Below are 24,313 nucleotides of genomic sequence, written 5' to 3' on the forward strand. Positions count from 1 at the left end.
GGGATGCAAGTGTTTCAAGTGGCATCTTAATCTCTAAGCCAAATGTCCACCCCCCCCCTTCAACAGGATTCTTAGAGACCAACTGCTATCAAGAGTTTAAAAATGCCTGATGCTACTTTAAAAAAATATTCTATAAACTCACACTGCTGAACAATAGCTATTTTCCATCTGTTCACAAGTCATGACAAGGTAAGAAGTACCAAGGAATAGCTTGGGTTTGTGTGTAAAATGGAGTTAGGTTCTAGGGTTGGATAATTATAAATAGGTTTTCACATAATGGTTCAAACGTCTAGTGTAATATTTGACATATAAGATATTTAGGAGGCCAGCACTGTGGCATAGCAGGTAAAGCTACCATCTGCAATGCCAGCATCTCGTATGGGTGCCAGCTCTAGTCCCAGCTGCTCCTCTTCTGATACAGCTCTCTTCTGTGGCCTGGGAAAGCAATAGAAGATGGCTCCTGGCTTTGGATCGGCCCAGCTCCGGCTGTTGCAGCCATCTGGGGAGTGAACCAATGGACAGAATACCTCTCTCTCTGTCTATCCCTCTCTGTGTCTGTAACTCTACCTCTCAAATAATAAATCTTCTTTTGTTTTTTAAATAAAAAGACATTTAGTATCCCCAGCCCTTGTCTACAAAATAATTGCTATACCTTCTCAATAGTGTGATGACAAAAAAATTCCTCACATGTTTTCAATAGGGCCACTAGGGGGCAGAACAGACTCCAAAGGGAACCCCGGTATTCTCATTTACCTGTCAGGACTTCTTTGAGAACAGGACCTCATTCTCTCATCTTAGGATCTACAGTGTTGAACACTGTGCCCAGCTCATAGAGTAGGTGCTCAATAGTTACGATGGACCAAGGCTATGACAGAGGGTGTCATGGAGGCACAAAGGAGGGTGAGGATAATCCAACAGGCAAATTAAGGGGAGAGGAAATTTACTTAGGAGGATTTGGTGCTAGATGGGCTGGGGGTGAGGGGGACAGGAGATGGGGGGTAGAGGGATGTGCAATATGAAAAAAAGAGAATAAATCAAGAGGCGAAATCAGGAACCGGACTCTGAAACAGGAGAGAAAAGGAAATTCTCAGGATGATGACAAAAGGAACAGATGGGGTGAAGGTTTTGCTGTCCAGACTGAAGGCTCCCCAGAGGAGTATCTCCAAGAAAAACAAAACAGGTTCAAAAATGGATTTGATGGACAACTTAAGTGTTTACCTTACTGAACAGGGATTTTACAATTCTGTTGAATTATTTTTGAAAGAATCAGTGAAAGACACAACAGAAAAAGCAAACCAAATAAATAAATAAAGCAACTATCATTTTAAAAGGGAGTGAGAAGCTGTTCAAAAGAGAAAATACACTCGTAGTAATATTGACTTGATTCTGACTGAAGAACACTGACATAGCAACAACAATGCAAATACTCAACAACACTGATTTTTACAAGAACTGAGAGAGTAAGAGTGAAGCTGTCTTCTGAGAAACTTGGCTTCAAAGGGGAAAAGGAGTTCAGGAAAGAGAACTACAACAGCCCCAAACCCTTCCCTGTTTGTGCATTGACAGCCTGGTCCTACAGTTGTATAAGCTGACACACATTCCCAATCTTATGCAATTTAAGCAACTCTGTGAGGTAAGCTGCTTTCATTAGCTTCTTTTTTTTATAAAGAAACAGAAGCTGAGAAATCTAAAATTGAATTAGAATTCACATCTCCTAGAATCCAAAGCATGTAATCTACATGTAAGTCATTTTGCCAGAAGTTACAATATCCTTGTATGAATATAAGTTAACAAATGCTCAAAAACCAGATTCAACATAATGAAAACCTCCTAAAATAAAAATTACACCTGGAAGGGCAGCGCCATGGCACAGTAGGTTAATCCTCCGCCTGCAGCCCCGGCATCTCATATGGGCACCGATTCTAGTCCAGGATGCTCCTCTTCCAATACAGCTCTCTGCTATGGCCTGGGAAAGCAATAGAAGATGGCCCAAATGCTTGGGCCCCTGCACCCACGTGGGAAACTGGGAATAAGCACCTGGCTCCTGACTTCGGATCGGCACAGCTCTGGCCATTGCGGCCATTTGGGGAGTAAATCAATGGAAGAAAGACCTTTCTCTCTGTCTTTCCCTCTCACTATCTATAACTCTACCTCTCAAATAAATAAATAAAATCTTTTAAAAAAAATTACACCTGGTAAATTATTATATATAGAACAATTCTAAACTAAATGTTTTAACATGAATTTTACAACATTTGCTTTCTTTTGTTACATGGTTTAAATCCTTTGCATTTCAAACTAAGTAGCAGGGTTGGGGCCAGCGCTGTGGCATAGCAGGTAAAGCTGCCGCCTACAGTGCCAGCATCCCATATGGGTGCCAGTTCAAGTCCCAGCTGCTCCACTGGGAAAGCAGTAGAGGATGGCTCAAGTGCTTGGGCCCCTGCACCCACGTGGGAGACCTGGCAGAAGCTCCTGGCTCCTGGCTTCGGATCGGCCCAGGATCAGCCCAGCTCCGGCAATTGTGGCCATTTGGAGAGTGAACCAACAGATGGAAGACCTCTCTCTCTTCTCTCTCTCTGTTTCTGCTTCTCTGTAACTCTGCCTTTCAAATAAATAAATAACTTAAAAAAAAAAAAAAAAAACTAAGTAGCAGGGCTGGCGCTGTGGCACAGAGGGTTAAAGCCATAGCCTACAGCATCAGCATCCCATACGGGTGCCAGTTCAAGTTTTGGCTCCTCCACTTCTGATCCAGCTTCCTGCTAATGTGCTTGGGAAGGCAGCAGAGGATGACCCAAGTCCTTGGGTCCCTGCACCCACATAGGAGACCTGGAAGAAGCTCCTGGCTTCATGTCAGTCCAGCCCCGGACATTGCAGCCATTTGGGGAGTGAACTAGCAGGTGGAAGAATCTCTCTCTCTCTCTCTCTCTCTCTCTCTCTCTCTGTTCCTACCTCTCTCTGTAATCCTGCCTTTCAAATAAATAAAATAAATCTTAAAAAAACTACATAACATCAATAATTTTAGGAATAAAACCAAATTTTTTTTTTAAATAAAGACCAAAAGGGGAAAAACATACAAATAAAGATAATCATTAAATAGTTGAGTATACTGTCTAACAATGCACCAAAAAAACATTTTCCAACATTAATAATCTGCCTAGGAAACTTGAAAATATATAAACTTTTCACCCCCTCACCAAGATTATTCTAGATCCCTGATAGTAGGAGCACCAAAGCAGTTGCAACATACAAACATCTGATGTAACAATGTCTCACAAGCAGAGAGGACTGGTCCAGGCCATGTAAAAGATGGGATGGACTTCTTCCAGGAGTGTTCTCAATGCCTTTCCTATAGCCGAGACCAGAACACCTTCAGGGTACCACTACTTACCATTCTCATCACAAACAATAGTGCTTGGGCATCCAGAATATCCATAAAATCCTACTTAAACACCACAGAGTGGAGTGAATATGCAGCTGAAGTGTGAGTTGCCTAATATTTTCAACACAAATATGTAGCATTTCAGCTACACAGTCGGTTAAACATGCCTTTAAAGGGTAGTCTAGAACCTTACCAACTTGCATATTTTTTTCAAGGGGAAATGCATTTCAAATTCCAAAGCTCAGACTTAAATTTGAATTTCTGAAACACAGCCATCTGTAAGAGGGTAGCTACCTGCACATACTGTGGCAGTGGCTGAACCAAGACAGCACTGGTAGGAAAGAAGGGGAACTGTCTCTGAGTCCTCTGTAGGGTCAGCACGGAACTGGAAAGATCATCAAGTCTACTGTGGCGAAACTTAAAATAGCTCCTTGCCATCACTGCATGTTTAGTGAAGAACAAGAGAAAAGGGGAGACCATAGAATTTCAAAGGACTTCTGAAAAAAGGCAATGTGGAGGCAATGATTAGCTTTACTAATAGGATTATAAAAGGTTGTAGCTCACAAATCAGAACCACAGCTTACTGAAAGACAGCTAATCAGTAGATTGCTGCAAAGATATTTTTAAAATATCTTGCTCTTACAAATGTGGAAGTTAAGCACCCTCGAGAACACAGCCTTCCCTAGTCACTTGCTTTCTAAAACACAAGGAAATGAAAATGTGGAAATGAAAGATTGAGTAATCAACCTAATTTTGCTTTCAGGTCACTGTGCTGGCTAAACTAGGAAACTTGAACTTCCAAAATCCTACACAAATTCAGAAATTCAACAAAAAGGCACTGAGTGCTTCCTTTCTATTTCCAATGTATTTTATGAATATGAACGAGCAAGTGTGCATAGCATAGAATGTCTGGCTTGTACTGGTTTCCAAAGAGGCAACTAAAGCCATGAATTAGAACCATGAATTGGAGAGCAGCATCCCCGGCAAAAAAGAAACAAAAAACTAAGCAATGATTTCCTGGAAGACAATCCTTTGCTACAACTTACAAAGATCTATGGAACCCACCTATTTTGTCTATATGGCCCTTTGCACCCACTGCCAAATGCATCACAGCACCTCCTGCTGTCTCTGTTAAGGCACACTTTAAAACTCCTCAGCCACCTCCCTGATCTTCTCTTGGACTACTCCTTCTCTCCATTCACTGCACTATTGCAGCAGTAGTCCTTTTTTTGAAGATTTATTTATTTATTTGAAAGGCAGAGCTACAGAAAGAGAGGAAGAGACAGACAGAGCTTCCATCCACTCCCCAAATGACCACAATGGCTAGAGCTGGGCCAGGACAAATCCAGGAACCTGAAATTCCATCTCGGTCTCCCACATGGGTGGCACGGTCCCAAATACCTGGCCCATCATCTGCTGCTTCCCAGAGGCATTAGCAGGGAGCTAGATTGGAAGTGGAGTGACTGGGATTGGAACCAGCACTCATTTGGGATGTCCACATTGCAGGCACTGGCTTAATACGCTGTGTATGACGCTGGATCCAGCAGTGGTCTTTTGTTACATGAATATTCAAGCTCACTCTTAACTTCAGAACTCTGTTCTAGCTCTTCCCTCTGTTTGGATCCCCTCCTCTTGTCACCAGATAAATTCCTTCGTGCAACTACCTCAGAAAACTATTTGCTGTATCACCTAAAAACATAAGTCTAGTACTGATGGCACTTATTTTCTTTTATATTTGTTTATTACTTGGCTATTCCCTCTAGAATGTAAACTCCAAAGTAAGAGCCTTGTGTTGTTCACTGTTATATCCCACACAATGACAATGCTAGGTTCCAGCATAAAGTAGAAATTCAGTATATGACAGTACTTAAAAAACTTTGTAGAAAATGGAATTTAAAGATATGTTTATGGGGCTGGCACTGTAGTGTAGTGGGTAAAGCTGCCACCTGCAGTGCTGGCATCCCATATAGGCACCAGTTCAAGTCCCAGTTGCTCCACTTCCGATCTAGCTCTCTGCTATGGCCTGGGAAAGCAGTACAAAATGGCCCAAACCTGCACCCACGTGGAAGACTCAGAAGCTCCTGGCTCCTGGCTCCAGATCAGCTCCGGCCATTGTGGCCATCTGGGGAATGAACCAGAGGATGGAAAACCTCTCTCACTCTCTCTGCCTCTGCTTCTCTGTATCTTTGCCTTTCAAATACATAAATAAATCATATATATAAGATATATATCTTATATATATTATGTATATATAATATATTATAATATATATATTTTGGTGCAAAAACATTTTGAAACCCAGGCACAATTTTTTCATAACATGCATTTTTAATGAACTGAAGACTCTTCATATGCATATATTTCAACATTCCTTTGCATCAAAATAAACTTATCTTTTAATTCCATTTTTCCTGAGCTTTTTGAAGTACTCTTAAATATGATCAAACAGGTAAATGAGTGATAGTTATTCACTAGGTATTTACTGAACATGGTGTTATATGTTGACTGTACAGAATGCAAACACAACATAACACCATCATGGAGCTTTCTGTTCTATGTGAGAGAGACCATAAACAAGAGAATAAACACAAATACTTATGAAGTTTAACAAGAAGGAAATAAATAGGTGTTATGATAAAGAATTTGGGAGAGTCTATTTAAAATAGGGTGGTTAGGAAGATCTCTTTTAGGAGGCAATCTTTAAATGGGAGAGAAAAACATCTGGGCTAGGAGGTAGGGGACGCTTGTGGAATGAGAACTGAAAGACAGGCCACAGGGATACAGCAAAAACAAAGTGCCTGAAATGAACTGGAAAGGTAGACACGAGTCAGATCATGTAAAGGACTGCTAACAAGTTTTATTTATTATTTATTTATTTGTTATTTTTATTTATTATGTTATTTTTTGTTTTAATTGAAAGATTTTTAGGATTTTAACAAGAGGAATGAAAACTGATTTGAGTTTTTAGAAGTATCCTAGACCTCCAGTCAAATTACTCTTCAAAGTTCACAAAACTCCCTTACTTTATTCAAAAACATCATTGGGTATTTATAGAAGATCAAAAAGATATATATATATATATTATTTTTTTTTTTGACAGGCAGAGTGGACAGTGAGAGAGAGAGAGACAGAGAGAAAGGTCTTCCTTTTGCCGTTGGTTCACCCTCCAATGGCCACCGCGGCTGGCGCACCGCGCTGATCCGAAGGCAGGAGCCAGGTGCTTCTCCTGGTCTCCCATGGGGTGCAGGGCCCAAGCACTTGGGCCATCCTCCACTGCACTCCCTGGCCACAGCAGAGAGCTGGCAAAAGCATATACAAAATAAATCTTTTTACGAATTAGAAGTAGAACAGAAAAGGCTGTGAGTCAGGTTAAAGATGCACTGACAGGCAGAGGAGCTGGAATTTGTTTCCTGCAAGATAACAGGAGCTCAAAGTGCTCCAGAGGGGCAAAGGCTGAGAAAGGTCAGCTTCATTCACTGTTTGAAACCGAGGAGTGAGATAGAGTTTTCTCACCCATTAAAAAAAAAAAAAAAAAAAAAAAAAAAAAAAAAAAAAAGCTGCAAAAAACTGCTATCAGCCACTCTCAGGAACTCAAGTTTACTTAAAGCCACACTAGAAACAATGGCAGGGGCTGGCGCCACGGCACAGGTTAATCCTCCGCCTGCAGCGCAGGCATCTCATATGGGCACTGGTACTAGTCCCAGCTGCTCCTATTCCAATCCAGCTCTCTGCTGTGGCCTGGGAAAGCAGTACAAGATGGCCCAAGTCCTTGGGCCCTTGCACCCACATGGGAGACCAGGAAGAAGCACCTGGCTCCTGGCTTCGGATCAGCGCAGCTCCGGCCATTGGGGAGTGAACCAACAGACAGAAGACCTTTCTGTCGCTCCCTCTCACAGTCTGCTATGGCCTGGGAAAGCAGAAGATGGCCCAAGTCCTTGGGCCCCTGCACCGATGTGGGAGACCCAGAGGAAGCACCTGGCTCCTAGCTTCGGATCAGCGCAGCTCCAGCCGTTGCGGCCATCTGGGGAGTGAACCAACATACGCAAGACCTCTCTCTCTGTCTACCTCTTTCTGTAACTCTGTCTTTCAAATAAATAAAAATAAATCTTAAAACAAACAAACAAAAAAAACAGGCCGGTGCTGCGGCTCACTAGGCTAATCCTCCGCCTTGCGCACCGGCACACCAGGTTCTAGTCCCAGTCGGGGCGCCAGATTCTGTCCTGGTTGCCCCTCTTCCAGGCCAGCTCTCTGCTGTGGCCAGGGAGTGCAGTGGAGGATGGCCCAAGTGCTTGGGCCCTGCACCCCATGGGAGACCAGGAGAAGCACCTGGCTCCTACCATCGGATTAGCGCGGTGCGCCGGCCGCAGCACAGCAGCCGCGGCGGCCATTGGAGGGTGAACCAACGGCAAAAAGGAAGACCTTTCTCTCTGTCTCTCTCTCTCACTGTCCACTCTGCCTGTCAAAAAAAAAAAAAAAAGAAAAAAAGAAAACAATTTTCTCTACACAGTAACAATGAACAGACTGAAAATTTAAATACAATTCAATTTACAATAGCATCAAAAGAATAAAAAACACTTTGGGGCTGGCATTGTGGCATAGCAGGTAAAGCTGTTACCTAATGCCAGTGTCCCACTTGGGCACTGGTTTGTCCCTCAATTGCTCCACTTTCAATCCAGTTCCCTGCTAATGGAAAGAAAAGCAGAAGAGACAGCCCAAATGGTTGGATCCCTGCCACGCATGTGGGAGATCCAGATGAAGCTCCTGGCTCCTGGCTTTGGCCTGGCCCAGCCCAGGCTGTTGCAGTCATCTGGGGAGTAAATCAACAGATAGAAGATCTCTGTCTCTTCCTCTCTCTCTGTAATTCTTTGAAATAAATAGGTCTTTAAAAAATAATAAAATATTTGGGAAAATTTTAAGAAAAAAAATGTTTAAAACTAGAAAATATTATTGAAAAAAAACTAAAGAATATCTAAGTACATGGAAAGATACCCACTGTCCAGATTAAAAAACATAATGTTAAGATAGCAAAAATACCAAATTGATCTACAATTTAAACAAAAATCCTAACAAAATCCCCACTGACTTCTTTGCAGAAAATCACAAGCTGATACCAAAATTCATATGGAAATCCTTATGCCAGAAGAGCCAGAAACAAAGTCAATTCCAGAGTACTCACATGTTTTGATATCAAAACTTAAAACAGTAATAGTCAAGAAAGTATAGCACGAGTCAAAGGACACATAGATCAATGAAACAGAATTGAGAATCCAGAAATAAACCTGTACATTACAATCAACTGATTTCTGACAAAGGTTTCAATACCATTCAAGGTGAAAGGACAGCCTTTTCTTTTCAACATTATTTATTTATTTATTTGAGAGGTAGTTACAGACAGTGAGAGGGAGAGCCAGAGAGAAAGGTCTTTCTTCCATTGGTTCATTCCCCAAATGGCTGCAACGGCTGGAGCTGCGCTGATCCAAAGCCAGGAGCCAGGAGCCTCCTCTGGGTATCCCATGTGGGTGCAGGGGCCCAAGGACTTGGGCCATCTTCTACTGCTTTCCCAGGCCATAGCAGAGAGCTGGATGGGAAGAGGAGCAGCCGAGACTAGAACCAGCACCCATATGGGATGCCGGCACCACAGGCAGAGGATTAACCTACCATGCCACAGCGCTGGTCCCTGGACAGCCTTTTCAAAAACTGGCACTAAAACAACCAGCAAACACATTCAAAGAATGAAGTGGACTCCTACTTCCTACTATTACAAAAACAAACTCAATATGGATCTTTTCTAAATGTAAGAGCTAAAAACTACAAAAACTCTTAAAGGAACCTTATATTAAACAATGGTTTCTGGGATATGACAACAAAAGTACAAGCAACCAAAGTGGGGTGAGGGGGGGACAGAATAGATAAGCTGGACTTGGTAAAAATTTTAAATGTCTATGCTTTAAAGAACACCATCAAAAATGTGAGTATGGGAGGCAGGCATGTGGCACAGAAGAAGTTGTTTAGGATGCCCACATCCCATATCACAGTGCCTGGGTTCAAGTCCTGGCTTAGAGTCCTGCCTCTGCTTCTTATTCCAGCTTCCTGCTAATGTGTATCCTGGGAGGCAGCAGGTAATGGCTCAAGTAATTGGGTTCCTGCCACCCATGTGGAAGATCTTGACTGGCTTCTGGGCTTCTAGCTTCAGCCTGGCCAGCATTTATGGGCATTTGGGGAGCAAATCAGTGGATGGAACATCTCTGCATCTGTCTTTCTCTCAAATAAACAAAAATTTAAAAAAAAAAAAAAAAAGAAAGCAGCATGGGAGAAAAGTTATCTATTTGATAAGGGACTAGTATCCAGAATATATAAAGAGCTATTAAAACTCAACAATAAAAATGCAACCCAGATAAAATATAGCCACAGGATTCAAACAGATATTTCTCTGAAGAAGCTATACAAGTGGCCAATAAGCACATGAAAAGATGCTCAACATCATTAGTCATCAGAGAAATGCAAATCAAAATGGCCATTACAGCTGGAGCTGTGCCGATCTAAAGAAAGAAGCCAGAAGCTTCTTCCGGGTCTCCTACATGGGTGCAGGGGCCCAAAGACTTGGGCCATCTTCTACTGCTTTCCCAGGCCATTAGAGAGAGTTGGATCAGAAGAGGAGCAGCTGAGACACAAACCACTGGCCCCTCTTATTGTTTTCATCTAAAAATTTATTTCTTATTAAAAAAATACAATATAATAGTTACTATGTTTTTGCACTTGATTAAATTTATCAACCAAATTTTCTGAATTCTTAATTTAAAACATCTGTATACTAATGAATAGATGAATTCAATAGTATGTACCCATAAAATGGGATATTATTTATCAATAAAAGGAAATGACAGACAATGGCTTTACCTGCTACGACACAATGCCAGCCCCTAAAATTTCTTTTAATTAGAATTTTAAAAAATAAAAACATGAACAGGAAGGATTCACAAAACTTGAAGATCCCAGTTATACTTCTGAGTAAGAAGGAGCAGAATGGAATGGTAGACAGCCTAAAGACAAAATGTATACATATATTTTAGTTCCTACAAACCTCTGAAGCAAGTATGACAAAATGAATAGCATTTAAATATATGTGGTAGGGGCCGGCGCCGCGGCTCACTAGGCTAATCCTCCGCCTAGCGGCGCCGGCACACCGGGTTCTAGTCCCGGTCGGGGCACCGGATTCTGTCCCGGTTGCCCCTCTTCCAGGCCAGCTCTCTGCTGTGGCCCGGGAGTGCAGTGGAGGATGGCCCAGGTGCTTGGGCCCTGCACCCCATGGGAGACCAGGAAAAGCACCTGGCTCCTGGCTCCTGCCATCGGATCAGCGCGGTGTGCCGGCCGCAGCGCGCTGGCCGTGGAGGCCATTGGAGGGTGAACCAACGGCAAAGGAAGACCTTTCTCTCTGTCTCTCTCTCTCACTGTCCACTCTGCCTGTCAAAAAAAAAAAAAAAAAAAAAAAGTGGTAGGTACAAAGACGTTCCTTATGTTATACTACGTATTTCCTATATGTTTTAAATATTTCAAAGAATAAAAAAAAATCCCTTTGTTAAATGTATGTAGAATGAATAAGATCAAGAGTGAAACAGAAGATCTTCTAGCATTTGTAGAAACCATGCTTACAGGGGGCCAGCGCTGTGGCATAGCGGGTAAAGCCGCCGCCTGCAGTGCCAGCATCCCATATGGGTGCCAGTTCATGTCCCAGTTGCTCCACTTCTGATCCAGGTCTCTGCTGTGGCCTGGGAAAGCAATGGAAGATGGCCCAAGTCCTTGGGCCCCTGCATCTACGTGGGAGACCCGGCAGAAGCTCCTGGCTCCTGGCTTCGGATTGGCACAGCCCTGGCCATTGCGGCCATTTGGGGAGTGAACCAGCAGATGGAAGATTTCTTTCTCTGCCTCTGCCTCTGCCACTCTCTTTCAAATAAATAAACCTTTTCTTTAAAAATAAAGAAATAATTTTAAAAATAGCAAAATGAAAAGAAGTGGATGAGTATGAAATTATATTTCAAAGGACTAATTTATATGGACTGTATATGAAGAGTTTGGTAAAGGAAAGAATCAAGGCTGCCTTTGGTTAAGCATTATGCAGGTAAAGGAACCATTTACTCACATGTGGAAAACTGGGAAAGGAACCAATTAGGAGGCATGAAAGAATCCTGTTTTATGTTTAGCTCCTATTTCCACTACTCAGATACACGCCTTTTATAAGGAGAATCTGCCTACTTTATTTCTGTATCTCCCAAAGCTCCTAACATAACTATGCTGAATCAAAGTAGTACATTTGAAAACCAGATAACCCTCTATAAAAGGATCAGCTTTCAAGACATCTGATATCACTTAATATTCCAACAGAAAAAAGAAGATCTTCAAGGAGTTCCCATAAAAGTTTTCCCAGGCAGCTTATTCAGATTTCAGGTTCTACAGAAATTTATGCTTTCCATTTTCCTCCTAAGTCATTTTAGTTATTTTCATAAGATTTTACCAGTTAATGGGACCAGCGCTTAACCAAAGGCAGCCTTGATTGTTTCCTTTACCAAACTCTTCATATACAGTTCATATAAATTAGTCCTTTGAAATATAATTTCATACTCATCCACTTCTTTTCAGGTAAAGCTGCTGCCTGCAGTGCTGGCATCCCATATGGGCTCCAGTTCAAGTCCTGTCTGCTCCACTTCGGATCCAGCTCTCTACTATGGCCTGGAAAAGCAGTAGAAGATGGCCCAGGTCCTTGGGGCCCTGCACCCAATTGGGAAGACCAGGAGGAAGCTCCTGGCTTCAGATCAGCACGACTCCTGCCGTTGCGGCCAACTGGGGAGTGAACCAGTGCATGGAAGCTCTGTCTCTCTCTCTCTCTCTGCCTCTCCTCTCTCTGTGCAACTCTGACTTTCAAATAAATAAATATTTTTTTAAAAAAGATTTTACCAGTTAAGTGTATAATAAGTATGCAATATAAACTATTATAAGTAGGATATGACTTATGTTATTAAATAATACGTAACAAACTACAGCTTATGTGTTTTTATATAGTAAATAGAACCCCTTATCCATTTGATTTATAGCACAATCTCAATAAGTAAGCAGAACAATCTGTAATATTTGGTGACAGGGTCTGGCACAGCGGCATACCGGGTAAAGCTGCTGCCTACAGTGACACCATCCCATATGGGTGCTGGTTCGAGTCCCAGATGCTCTACTTCCAATACAACTTTCTGCTGTGGCCTGGGAAAGCAGGAGGTGGCCCAAGTCCTTGTGCTCCTGCACTCACATGGAAGACCCGGAAGAATTTCCTGGCTCCTGGCTTTGGATCAGCCCAGCTCCAGCCACTGAGGCTGTTTGGAGAGTAAACCAGCAGATAGAAGACTTCTCCCTCCCTCCCCCCACCTCTTCGCCTATGCCTATACCTATGCCTACACCTACGTCTATGCCTTTCTGTAACTCTGCCTTTCAAATAAACAAATCTTTTTTAAAATTTTTTAAATTTTTTTATTTTTTTGACAGGCAGAGTGGACAGTGAGAGAGAGACAGAGAGAAAGGTCTTCCTTTGCCGTTGGTTCACCCTCCAATGGCCGCCGCGGCTGGCGCACTGTGCTGATCCAATGGCAGGAGCCAGGTACTTATCCTGGTCTCCCATGGGGTGCAGGGCCCAAGCACTTGGGCCATCCTCCACTGTACTCCCTGGCCACAACAGAGAGCTGGCCTGGAAGAGGGGCAACCAGGACAGAATCTGGCGCCCCGACCGGGACTAGAACCCGGTGTGCCAGCGCCACAAGGCAGAGGATTAGCCTAGTGAGCTGCGGCACCGGCTCAAATAAACAAATCTTTAAAAAAAAAAAAGTTCTTAGAAAGACGGAATTAAAAGATACATTTCTTAAAAAAAAATTTTTATGACAGAGGTGGAACTCCTTAAGCATAAGGTTCCAAGTCTAGAATTTGCCATTTTACTAACAAGGAAACTGAGGTTAGAAGAGGTCAAAGGAAGTGACTTGGCCAAGCATACAAAGTTAACAACTATAAATTACTTTGCTAATTTTAAGGAGCTGATGCTATTCTAAGGCTGTCAACATTATGAAAATGTACAATGACAAAAATCTCGAAATTTACCCCAGAAAGATTCTAACTATTCCTTTGCTTTTTTTTTTTTTTTTTTTTTTTTTTTTGACAGGCAGAGTGGACAGTGAGAGAGAGAGACAGAGAGAAAGGTCTTCCTTTTCCGTTGGTTCACCCCCCAATGGCCGCTGCGGCCTGCACGTTGCAGCCAGCACACCGCGCTGATCCAAAGCCAGGAGCCAGGTGCTTCTCCTGGTCTCCCATTCGGGTGTAGGGCCCAAGCACCTGGGCCATCCTCCACTGCACTCCTGGGCCACAGCAGAGAGCTGGACTGGAAGAGGAGCAACCGGGACAGAATCCGGCGCCCCGACTGGGACTAGAACCCGGGGTGCCGGCGCCACAGGAGGAGGATTAGCCTAGTGAGCCATGGCACCGGCCTTTGCTTACTTTTGAAGTCAGAATCATGATTCAGAAGATTTTTCTACTAACTAGATAACCAGAATGGTGGGAAGTAAAATCATATCCACCTTCAAAGGATCATTGAAGTAAGTCTGTTTTTCCAAGATAAAAATGTTACCATGTTTCTAGAAGAAAATTAAGTGTCTAAAAAGCAACACTTGAGTATATCATGATACTACAAGTTTCAATTTCTCTTTTTATGTTGTTCAAAACCAAAATAAGTAGATGTCAACCACTAATTAGCAACTACCTCTTTTTAGTGAACCATGACATCTGGTTAAGCATAGGTCCTAGGTCAACTTTAATCAAGCACAGTGAATGCTGTTATTTCTCCCTCCATGTTCATCCCACTGGCTTAGGAGATTTGGGGAAAAGAGTGGGAGATTAGTTAAAAAGTAGTTCAAAAAAGGTAAAGTACTCAAAGTCACAAGTACAAATATCCCATACAAATAAACCATTTAACAGTTTTTCCCTCAATAATTCACGAGTAGCATTTTTGAGTAACAAAGGCAAATTCTAAAAGGTTTCATAGAAAAATACTTAATAAATTTTAAAATGTGAGAATAAAGCCATTTAAAAATATACATATGTACACTCTTAGCAATGCCAATTCTGTTGATGATTCACGTATGTTTGTATCAATCTCAGTTCTCTGTGCTTTAGAAATCCGTTCAAAGGCATAATGAGTGTAATTATCTCTTAAGCTCAACATCAAATTTCTCTTTAGTTTTTATTTTTTTAACAATGAGAAATCTATAAAGATGACTGCACTGAGAAGTGACAGTGAGACAATGCTTTAATAGTGTAACTTTGGGTGTAATTCAAAGAATGCATCATGTAATAGCATCTAGACATGGGAAGTTATTATACTGTGGGTGGGGACTTCCAACAGTCTAGGTCAGGAGAAAGCTTCAGATTCTTGCTCTTTCTCTCTCCCTTCTAAATAAACACATGAATAATATTTTTAACGTGCCAGGGTTCAAGTCCTGTTACCATTTCCAATTCCAGCTTCTTGCTAACATGCACCATAGGAGGCAGTCAGTAGTGGTTAATGCTTAAAGTACTTGAGTCCCTGCCATCCATGTGAGAGATACAGATTGAGTTTCTGGCTCTTGGTTTTAGCATAGTCCAGTCCCAGTTGTTGCAGGCATTTGGGAGAGTGAATCAGTGGATAGGAAATTGCTGTCTTTCAGATAAATAAAATAAATAAAAATTTTAAAGTTCAGATTCCAGGGTCCCATCCCTGGAGATTCTGAGTCAGTAGGCTTACAGCAAGTTCTCATAATTCTAAGTGAAGATCTAATATGGATAGTGAGCTTAAGCATCAGAGAAGATACTCTTGGTGTTGACTGATGCAGAACAATATCAGAAATTCATGCAAATTATATGCTTCATTATACTGCTTCCTTTTTACCATGAATTAACACTGACTCACCTGGATCAGGGTCATATTTTAGGTCCAATGGGTATACAACAGGATGGTACTGCTTCTAAACATAACACAAAACAGATTTAATCACTTAATCCCTCAAATAAACATTTCCTTCAGCTAATGTAAACAAATATACTCTAGAGTCAATAGTACCATTCTTTGAAAGGGGGAAAAAAACCCTCACATTCTGAAACCTTTAGGGAAGGGAGGAAAAAAGGTCAGACCAAACTAAGTCGTCTTATATCTTTTATATTACTGCCACCTACTGCATACATTAAGAAATAGCACCATTAAAAAACCAGAAAAAGTAATCAAGCAAATAAAATCACAGAGACTGAATTTTTTGTTTAAACTACAGGGTGATCTCTAAATTATGAGTGGATTGTACTTCCATGGTTCATTTAAGATAAGGGTTTAGAACTCATAATGCATATTTTCATAGAAACTCTATCCTAAAACTTGCTAGCATCGTGGCACAGCAAGTTAAGCTGCCGTTTATGACACTGGCATCCCATACGAAGTGCTGGTTCAGGTCCTGGCTGCTCCACTTCTCATCCAACTTCCTACTAATGTGCCTGGGAAGGAAGCAGAGATGACCCAAGTGCTTGGCCTTTGCAACTCACGTGGAGACCATGTTGGAACTCCTGGCTCCTAGCTTTGATCTGGCTCAGCCCTGTTGTTGCTGTCATTTGGGGAGTGAATCAGCAGATGAACGATCTCTCTCTCTCTCTTTCTCTCTATTTTTCAAATAAATAAATAACCTTTAAAAAAAATGACTAGGCAACTATGTCAGCACACTAGAGCCTATACTATCCTGTGATTCTCTGGAACCACAGAAGCAAAACTACTGTCAGATTCTATCACTCAGGCAAAAAGTAACAGGAAAGCCTTCTGGTTCTTGCATGAAGTCAACAGGAGTCAAAGATCTAAAGAAGGAGGAAAGATAATTTAAAAAGCTCTTTGGAATCCTTTCCCCATCCATTTTGCATTGTTTTTTAAGCCAGCACATTGGTATAATACCTAGGCCTGCCGGCTTTCTTTGTTTTGTATGATGCTGATTACTAGCTTTGGCTTTTTGTTTTTTGTTTTGTTTCAGGAGGAGGGAGGTAAGGAGGGAAACACTGAAAAATAAATACATTTCAAATGTTTTTCCTGCAGAAACTTTAAAGCAGGCTTGGGGATATTTCTTTACTAACTTATATGGAAGAAAGAATGTAGCATGCTTCTTATAAATTTTTTCTTCATAAAATCACAAATAAAATATTTTAGAGAAAGTATTAAGCCTGGACTTTATTATGCTAACAATTCCTGAAAAGAAGGCAACTTTCCAGTTGCCTTGTATGTGAAAGTCTGTTAATTTCAAAATCCAAGGCATCATGTGTTTCTCAGCCAAGGAGCAATGCTACTACCAGCAAACCTCCATACTCCTCAACCGGGGAAGATTTAAGTCTAACCTGCTTGTGGACTCACTTATTTTGCACTTATTTCAAGCTACTTTGAAAAGAGGGTGAGGTGATTTGGTTGGTCAAGACTTTATCTACAGGAATTATAAACCTAGGGCTCTACTTGTCTAAAAAGCTCAGGCTGCAGAGGCTGACTTCTTGATCTTGTGAACCAGATGGTTAGGATTTTTGAAGCAAAACAAATTACACACAATTTATAAAGTAAACTTTGGTGTTATGAACAAGTAGTCAAACAACTTTCACCATCAGTTTACCTAAAGAGTCTTCCATATTAAATATACAAACCATGTGCCAAACACAAAACAAATAGAAAGGTTAAAAGATAAACTTCCTTTCCCTTCCTAATCTCAGAATGACAACGTCAACTGTCAGTCTTCCAACTCCAATTTCAATTTTATCATCAGGTATGCTCAAGACCTAATATGACTTAGAACTAGAAAATATACACATTTTAAACGTAAATCAACTTACCAGAATTTCATGTTGTGCTTTTATGGTTTTGATGACACATTCAAGGATCTTTCTGGGATACTGCTTACGTTTTGTTGTTAAATCAACTATGATTTCATCAAACTGATCTTCAAGTTTTTTGATGTCAGAATCTAATTTAAAAAAAAATAACATCTAAAAACTGCTTAAAATTTGTTTTCTCTATTTTATATGGAAATATGACAATTCAGAAAACAAATGATTAAGGAAAACAAACATGGCAAGTAATGGAAGCCCTCACTTCAGGGATCAATTTACTCAATGAACAAGTTATTAGGTACCTACGGGAAGTCGGGTCTAAACCACAGAAACACAAAGATGAATGTAACACAATCACTGCTGGCTAAGAGTTCATAGTTAGATAGGAGAAACAGATTATTACAAAGCAACCTGATAATGCAATAGAGGAATAAACAAAATGTTATTAGAATACTAACTCTGGGGGCCGACGCTGTGGCACAGCAGGTTAAAGCCCTGGTCTGAAGCGCCAGCATCCTATATGGGCGCCAGTTCTAGCCTCGGCTGCTCCTCTTCTGATCCAGCTCTCTGCTATGGCCTGGGAAAGCAGTAGAAGATGGCCCATTTCCTTGGGCCCCTGCACCCACATCGGAGACCCGGAAGAAGCTCTTGGCTCCTGGCTTCGGATCAGTGCAGTTCCGGCGGTTGCAGCCATCTGGGGAGTGAACCATCAGATGGAAGACTCTCTCTCTCTCTCTCTTTCTCTCTCTCTCTCTCCCTCCCTCCCTCCCCATCTCCCTCTCCCTCTCTCCCTCTCTGTAACTCTTTTAAATAAATAAAATAATATTTTTTAAAAAAAGAATACTAACTCTACCTGGGGAATTTAAGACATTTAAAAATGAAGTAACACTTAAGCTTGAAATAAAATTTAAGTCCATTGGACCAAAAATGGTAGAGAAAAAAAGTGATAGGAAGAAGCATTTTAGGAAGAGGAAACTATTTGCAAGATGATAAAGTCTTTGGGAAACAAAGAAAAGTTCTAAATGATTGCAGGATAACATAAGGAAGAAAGAGCATAAAAATATGTAAGAACTAGACCATAAAGGGCACTTAATATCAGGGTCCTAACTAATTTTAACATTATTATATGCTGAATCAAAGCTGTGACAATAACACATTTGGAATAGCTGAATGTGAAATAGGACTCAACTGGATAGATGGCAAGAAAAAAATGAAAGATATGGTGACTTTAGAGTTTCTCTTTATTTAAATCTACTTTATCAAATGTTTTCCTATGTTTTAAAACAGTCATTGTCAAACATTAGCAGAATAATCACATGAGATTACTTTAGGAATACATAAAATTTGACTCAGTAGGAATCAAATTATTTCTAGGATGGGGCCTAAAAACAAAGGACCTCAGATGAAATGAATGCAAATAACCCACGCAATTTTATTTTTAAAAATCATTCTGGGGGGAGAGCACTGCGGTGTAATGAGTAAAGCCACTGCCTGCAGTGCCAGCATCCCATAGAGACACTGGTTGGAGTGCTGGCTGCTCCTCTTCTGATCCAGCTCTCTGCTATGGCCTGGGAAAGCAGTACCAGATGGCCCAAGTGCTTGGGCCCCGACCCACGTGAGAGATCTAGAAGAAGCTCCTGGCTTTGGATCAGCCTAGCTCCAACAGTTGTGGACATCTGAAGTGAAGCAGCGGATAAAAGACTTTCTGACTCTGTCTCTCTGACTCTGCCTTTCTGTAACTCAGCCTTTTGAATAAATAATAAATAAATATTTTTTAAAAATTCATTTTAAACAGTAAAAATAGAGTAAGATCCTCAAATGGTCTATATCACATGTGTTCTGTAGCATCAAAGTCTATGCTAGAAATAGATTTTTTTTTTTTTTTGACAGGCAGAGTGGACAGTGAGAGAGAGAAAGGTCTTCCATTCCTGTTGGTTCACCCCCCACATGGTCACTACAGCCAGCGCGCTGCGCTGATCTGACGCCAGGAGCCAAGTGCTTCCTCTTGGTCTCCCATGCAGGTGCAGGGCCCAAGCACTTGGGCCATCCTCCACTGCCTTCCTGGGCCACAGCAGAGAGCTGGACTGGAAGAGGAGTAACCGGGACAGAATCCAGCGCCCTAACTGGGACCAGAACCTGGGGTGCTGGTGCCACAGGTTGAGGATTAGCCTAGCGAGCCGTGGCGCCGGCCTAAATTTTTTTTAAAGATTTATTTACTTGAAACTCAGAGTTACAGAGAGAGGAGAGCCAGAGAGAGAGAGGTTTTCCATCTGCTGGTTCACTCCCCAAATGGCCGCAATGGCCGGAGCTGCACCAATCCGAAGCCAGGAGCCAGGAGCTTCCTCCGGGCCTCCCATGTAGGGGTAGGGGCCCAAGGACCTGGGCCATCTTGTACTGCTTTCCCAAGCCACACCAAAGAGCTGGATCAGAAGTAAAGCAGAGACTGGAACCGGCACCCATATGGGATACCAGCACTGAAGGCGGCAGCTTTACTCACTATGTCACAGCGCAGACCCTGAATGGCTGAATTTTAATCTAGTCATCAAAACAGTGAAACTACTAGCCTGAAAAGAATAGTGTGCCATTTTAAAATCAGTTAAAAAAAAAAAGGCACCCAGCTAAATTTTTTTGTGTGTTGGATAAAATGATTTCTTGACACTACCTTGTGATATAGCTGCAAAACTAAAATGTAAAAACAAATCTGAGCAAAGAAGGATTACTTATTATTTTAGCAAATATTTTATGGGTGCCTATGATGTGCCAAACTAAGAGTTGAGAACATACTGCTAGGCCAAATACATACCTCTAAAGCCTTCAATTTTAATTAATTAATTTGAGAGGTTGGGGAAAACAGAGAGAGAGAAACTATCCAAGTGCCCCCATCCGTGACCCACTCCCCCCACCCCCTACCTAATACCTGCAATGTCTCTGGCTGGGGCAATGCCCCATGTGGGTGGCAGCAAGCCAGTCATCTAAGCCATCACCCTGCTTCTCAGGGTCTGCATTAGCAGGAAGTCTGAGTAGAGAAAAGAGCTGAGCACAGAGCCCAGACACTCTAACATGGGACATCTTCACCAGTGCCTTAACTGCTAGGCCAAATGCCTGCCCCTAGTGTTGCTGTTTTACTCTCTAATATGTAAAACAAAAAGTAACTTTTCGTTTCTTTGAAGAGACAAATACAATAGTTCTAAGGAAGGGACAATGAATTCTTCTGGGCAAAGTATTATCTTAATGTTGCAAAGAAAAACTATAACCACACAGGGTTGCCTGGTGTCGTGGTTGGGAATGAGTCCAAGGGTATAAACTGGACAATTTGGAATCGAGTAGTGATACCAAGCTATGTTAGTCAGATCTTTGTAGTACCACCAGGGGGACAGGCCAGACACTGGAGCTTTTGTTAGGATCACCTTTCACTGTACAATGCTGTAAGAGCACAGGGGAATTCTGCCTTTCTTCTCATACAAACCATTCCTTTTCTACTAAATCATTTCCTTTCTACATTAACCATTCTGTTTCTATTAAAACTGCAGTTTCTCAAAATGTGTCAACACCATCAGTTAGGGTAGAATCAACTCTTCTTCAGACCAAGAAAGTGTTCTGTCTTACTAAGAATAAGAAACCTTCTGCAAATACGTAATGTCATCCTTTACATGGTACTCACACAAACTTCAAGCTTCAAAGGGTACTTCACTATTTACTCGAAGATCACTTGCAAAAATACCACTGGCTTCACAAGAAATTACAGGAATTCTCTGGGCCTGTTTTTTAATTTGGGGATACTTCAATAGTATTTTCCAATAAACTGACAAAGGTAGTTTGAAGATTAGTCAGATGAAAGTCCCAATTAAAATGCCACAAATCCAGATGGATCAAGGTACCAACTGTGTTAGCCTTAGATTATGACTTTAGAAATCTTCTATATTAGGTTTCTCCTTTTAGTTCCCTAATAGAGAATTTTTTAAGAAGTAACACTGAACATAGAGATTAAAAACAGCATTCAAAATAACTCAAATGATCAGAAGGAAAAAGTCGTCACATACCCATAAAACAATTATCTGAAGCTTCCTGCCATGCTTGCCCATTAATGCTGACATTCTCCTGCACAGCTGATTCAAAAGTCTGTAATAAATTCACAGTTGTCAAGGCACTAAATACTAAATGCAAACATTTTGGCAAAAATATTAGATTTGTGACAGAGGATATATAAAGAAAAGCAGCAGAATGGCCTATTAGTCCTTATTCTTTTCAATGAAGATTCCATTTCAATCATGATTTCTACCTATATTTTAACTATGATTGTCACCATACTACCTATGCGAAAACATGATGCAAAATTTCAGATTACTCTTAAAAACAAAAAATGTACTTCAATCATGATTTCTACCTATATTTGAGCTATGATTGCTATCATACTACCTATGAGAAAACGTGATGCAAAATTTCAGATTACTCTTAAAAACAAACAAAAAATGTACTTCCTAAATAAAAGCTAACAAATTTGGGATTAATGAAATCTCAGGAGTACACATACCATATATGCTGCTGAATACCAATGTTAACAACAGGGAAAATAATACATGCTTAAAATAAAACGGGGATGGGCATTGTAGTACAGCAGTTAAGCCACTGCATGCAACACCTGCAACCCATGTGCTGGGTTTAACACCAGCTTCATTTCCCATCCAGCTTCCTGCTAATGTTACCCTAGGAGGCGCAGGTGATGACTCAAGGATTTGGGTCCCTGTCATCCCACATCAGAGACCCCGATGGAGTTACTGGCTCTGGCTTCAGTTTGGCCCAGCCTCAGCAGTTGCGTGCATTCAGGGAGTGAACCAGCAGATGGAAGATCGGTCTCTCTTTCTCTCCCTCTGAGTGTGTGTGTGTGTATATATGTGTGTGTATTGCTCTGCCTTTCATATAAAAAAAATAAATAAAACTAATTCCTACATTATAAAGAACGATTTTTTTAAGAGATGTATACTCTAGTGTGTTGGGATCCAAGGACATGAAATCTGATATTTGCTTTGAAATAAAAATTGCAAGAAAATTTTGATAATTATTGAACTTGGTGATGGATCACATGGGGAACCCCCCGTACTAGTCTATTTTTATTGAGAATGTTCATAATAGATTATTTTAAAAAGGACTCAAGGGGGCTGGTGCTGTGGTGTAGTGGCTAAAAGCCATCGCCTGTGGTGCTGGCATTCCATACAGGCGCCAGTTCGAGTCCCAACTGCTCTACTTCCGATCCAGCTCTCTGCTTTGGCCTAGGAAAGCAGTAGAAGATGGCTCAAGTCTTTGGGCCCCTGCAACCGCATGGGAGACCAGGAAGAAACTCCTGGATCCTGGCTTCAGATCAGCATCAGCGCAGCTCTGGCAGTTGCAGCTATCTGGGGAGTGAGCCAGCAGATGGAAGACCTCTGTCTCTCTCTTCCTCTCCCTCTCTGTAATTCTGTCTTTCAAATAAATAAATAAATCTTGGAAAGAAAAAAAAAAAAGAGGACTAAAGGAATTTGGTAGTACTATTAAATGTCTCTTGTACATTGTAACAATGTATCTTAAAAGGACTACTCTTAACACAAAGAGGATTAATGGGAATATTCACTTCAGTTCTGCAATAATGAAACTTTAAGGGGAAAAATACATAAATCCAAAAGTAGAAAATTAATTAAACAACACATACATACCATGTAGGACTGAAAAAGAATGAAGAACACGTAATAGCCAGACATATTTGGCTAAAACAAACAAAAAAACTCCAAAAATCAAAAAACAATGTGGGGCCATCATTATGACATACAGGGGATAAAGCCACAGCCTATAATACCAGCATCCCACATGGGTGCCAGTTTGTGTCCTAACTGCTCCACTTCCGATCCAGCTCCCAGCTAACAGCCTGGGAAAAGAAGTATGCTTGAGTGTTTGGGCCCCTACCACCCATGTGGGAGACCTGGATGAAGCTTCTGGCTCCAGGTTTCAGCATGGCCCAGCTCTGGCTGTTGCGGCCATCTGGGCAGTGAAGTAGCGGATGGAAGAGTGCTCGCTCACTTGTTTTCTCCCCCTCTCTTGCTCTGGAACTCTTTCAAAATAAATAAATAAAACAAAAACAAAACAAAAAAAGCATATAGCAGTTGGATAACAATTCATCAGCAAGACCCTATTAATGTAAACAAACAAGCAAACAAAAACAAAAAAGGGGTATAGAAGGTTTACAGCCCCCAACTACTCTCCAAAATACTAAGTTATCTCTAGGAATATGGATGAGGAAGGGGAATTCGAAGCAGACTTTTGTTCTAGGCTATTGTTTGACTTTTCTATAATGAGCATGCACTCTGTACCATCTGTATGATTAAAAATAAGCATAAATCAAGTGATTGATAGCTATGAGTTAAGATACAAGTCCTACATTTTATAAAGTAAAATTTCTACTTTATGGGTTTTCAAGGATTATCTGAAAATGCAAACTGTCTTGGTAATATTGCATGGTTGCATCAATACTTCTTCTTTTTTTTTAAGATTTTCATTTTAGTTATTATTTGAAAGGCAGAGTTACAGAGAGGCAGAGAGAGAGAGAGAGAGAAAGGTCACTCCCCAGATGGTCACAATGGCCGGAACTATGGCAATCTGAAGCCAGGAGCCAGGAGCCAGGAGCTTCTTCTGGGTCCCCCACCCAGGTGCAGGGACCCAAGGACCTGGGCCATCCTCCACTGCTTTCCCAGGCCACAGCAGAAAGCCGATTGGAAGCGAAGCAATAGAGACTCGAACGGGGGCCCATATGGGATGCCAGCACAGCAGGCGGCAGCTTTATCCGCTGTGCCACAGCACCGGCCCTGCTTCAATACTTTTTAAAAAATATATGCTGCTATGCTCATTATACAGCTTTAGATAAAAAGGTACACTGGTATAATCAAAGCCTTATATCTACCCCTTTGTTTAAAACACAAATGAATTCCACTGATATCTTCTAATCCACTTTAAGATCACATAAAATAGGATATATTAGGTTAACCATGCTCTTTTTCTGTGATTAAATGTTTT

At 41.3% G+C, this 24,313-nt stretch overlaps 1 protein-coding gene across 3 annotated transcripts in view; it reads right to left on the minus strand.

Moving 5' to 3' along the window:
• The window catches only part of NSL1 (NSL1 component of MIS12 kinetochore complex), a 62,926-nt gene that overhangs the window by 37,311 nt on the left and 1,302 nt on the right, over positions 1 to 24,313 (minus strand). For all 3 annotated transcript variants that reach the window (XM_051821327.2, XM_070055285.1, XM_051821329.2), the window contains exons 2-4: positions 21,316 to 21,394; positions 17,279 to 17,409; positions 15,348 to 15,402 (exon numbers count right to left, since the gene is read on the minus strand). In XM_051821327.2, the coding sequence (XP_051677287.2) occupies positions 15,348 to 15,402; positions 17,279 to 17,409; positions 21,316 to 21,394 (265 nt within the window). The remainder of the gene's footprint in view (positions 1 to 15,347; positions 15,403 to 17,278; positions 17,410 to 21,315; positions 21,395 to 24,313) is intronic.

Source organism: Oryctolagus cuniculus, chromosome 13 (assembly GCF_964237555.1).
Source record: "Oryctolagus cuniculus chromosome 13, mOryCun1.1, whole genome shotgun sequence".
NCBI lineage: Eukaryota > Metazoa > Chordata > Mammalia > Lagomorpha > Leporidae > Oryctolagus > Oryctolagus cuniculus.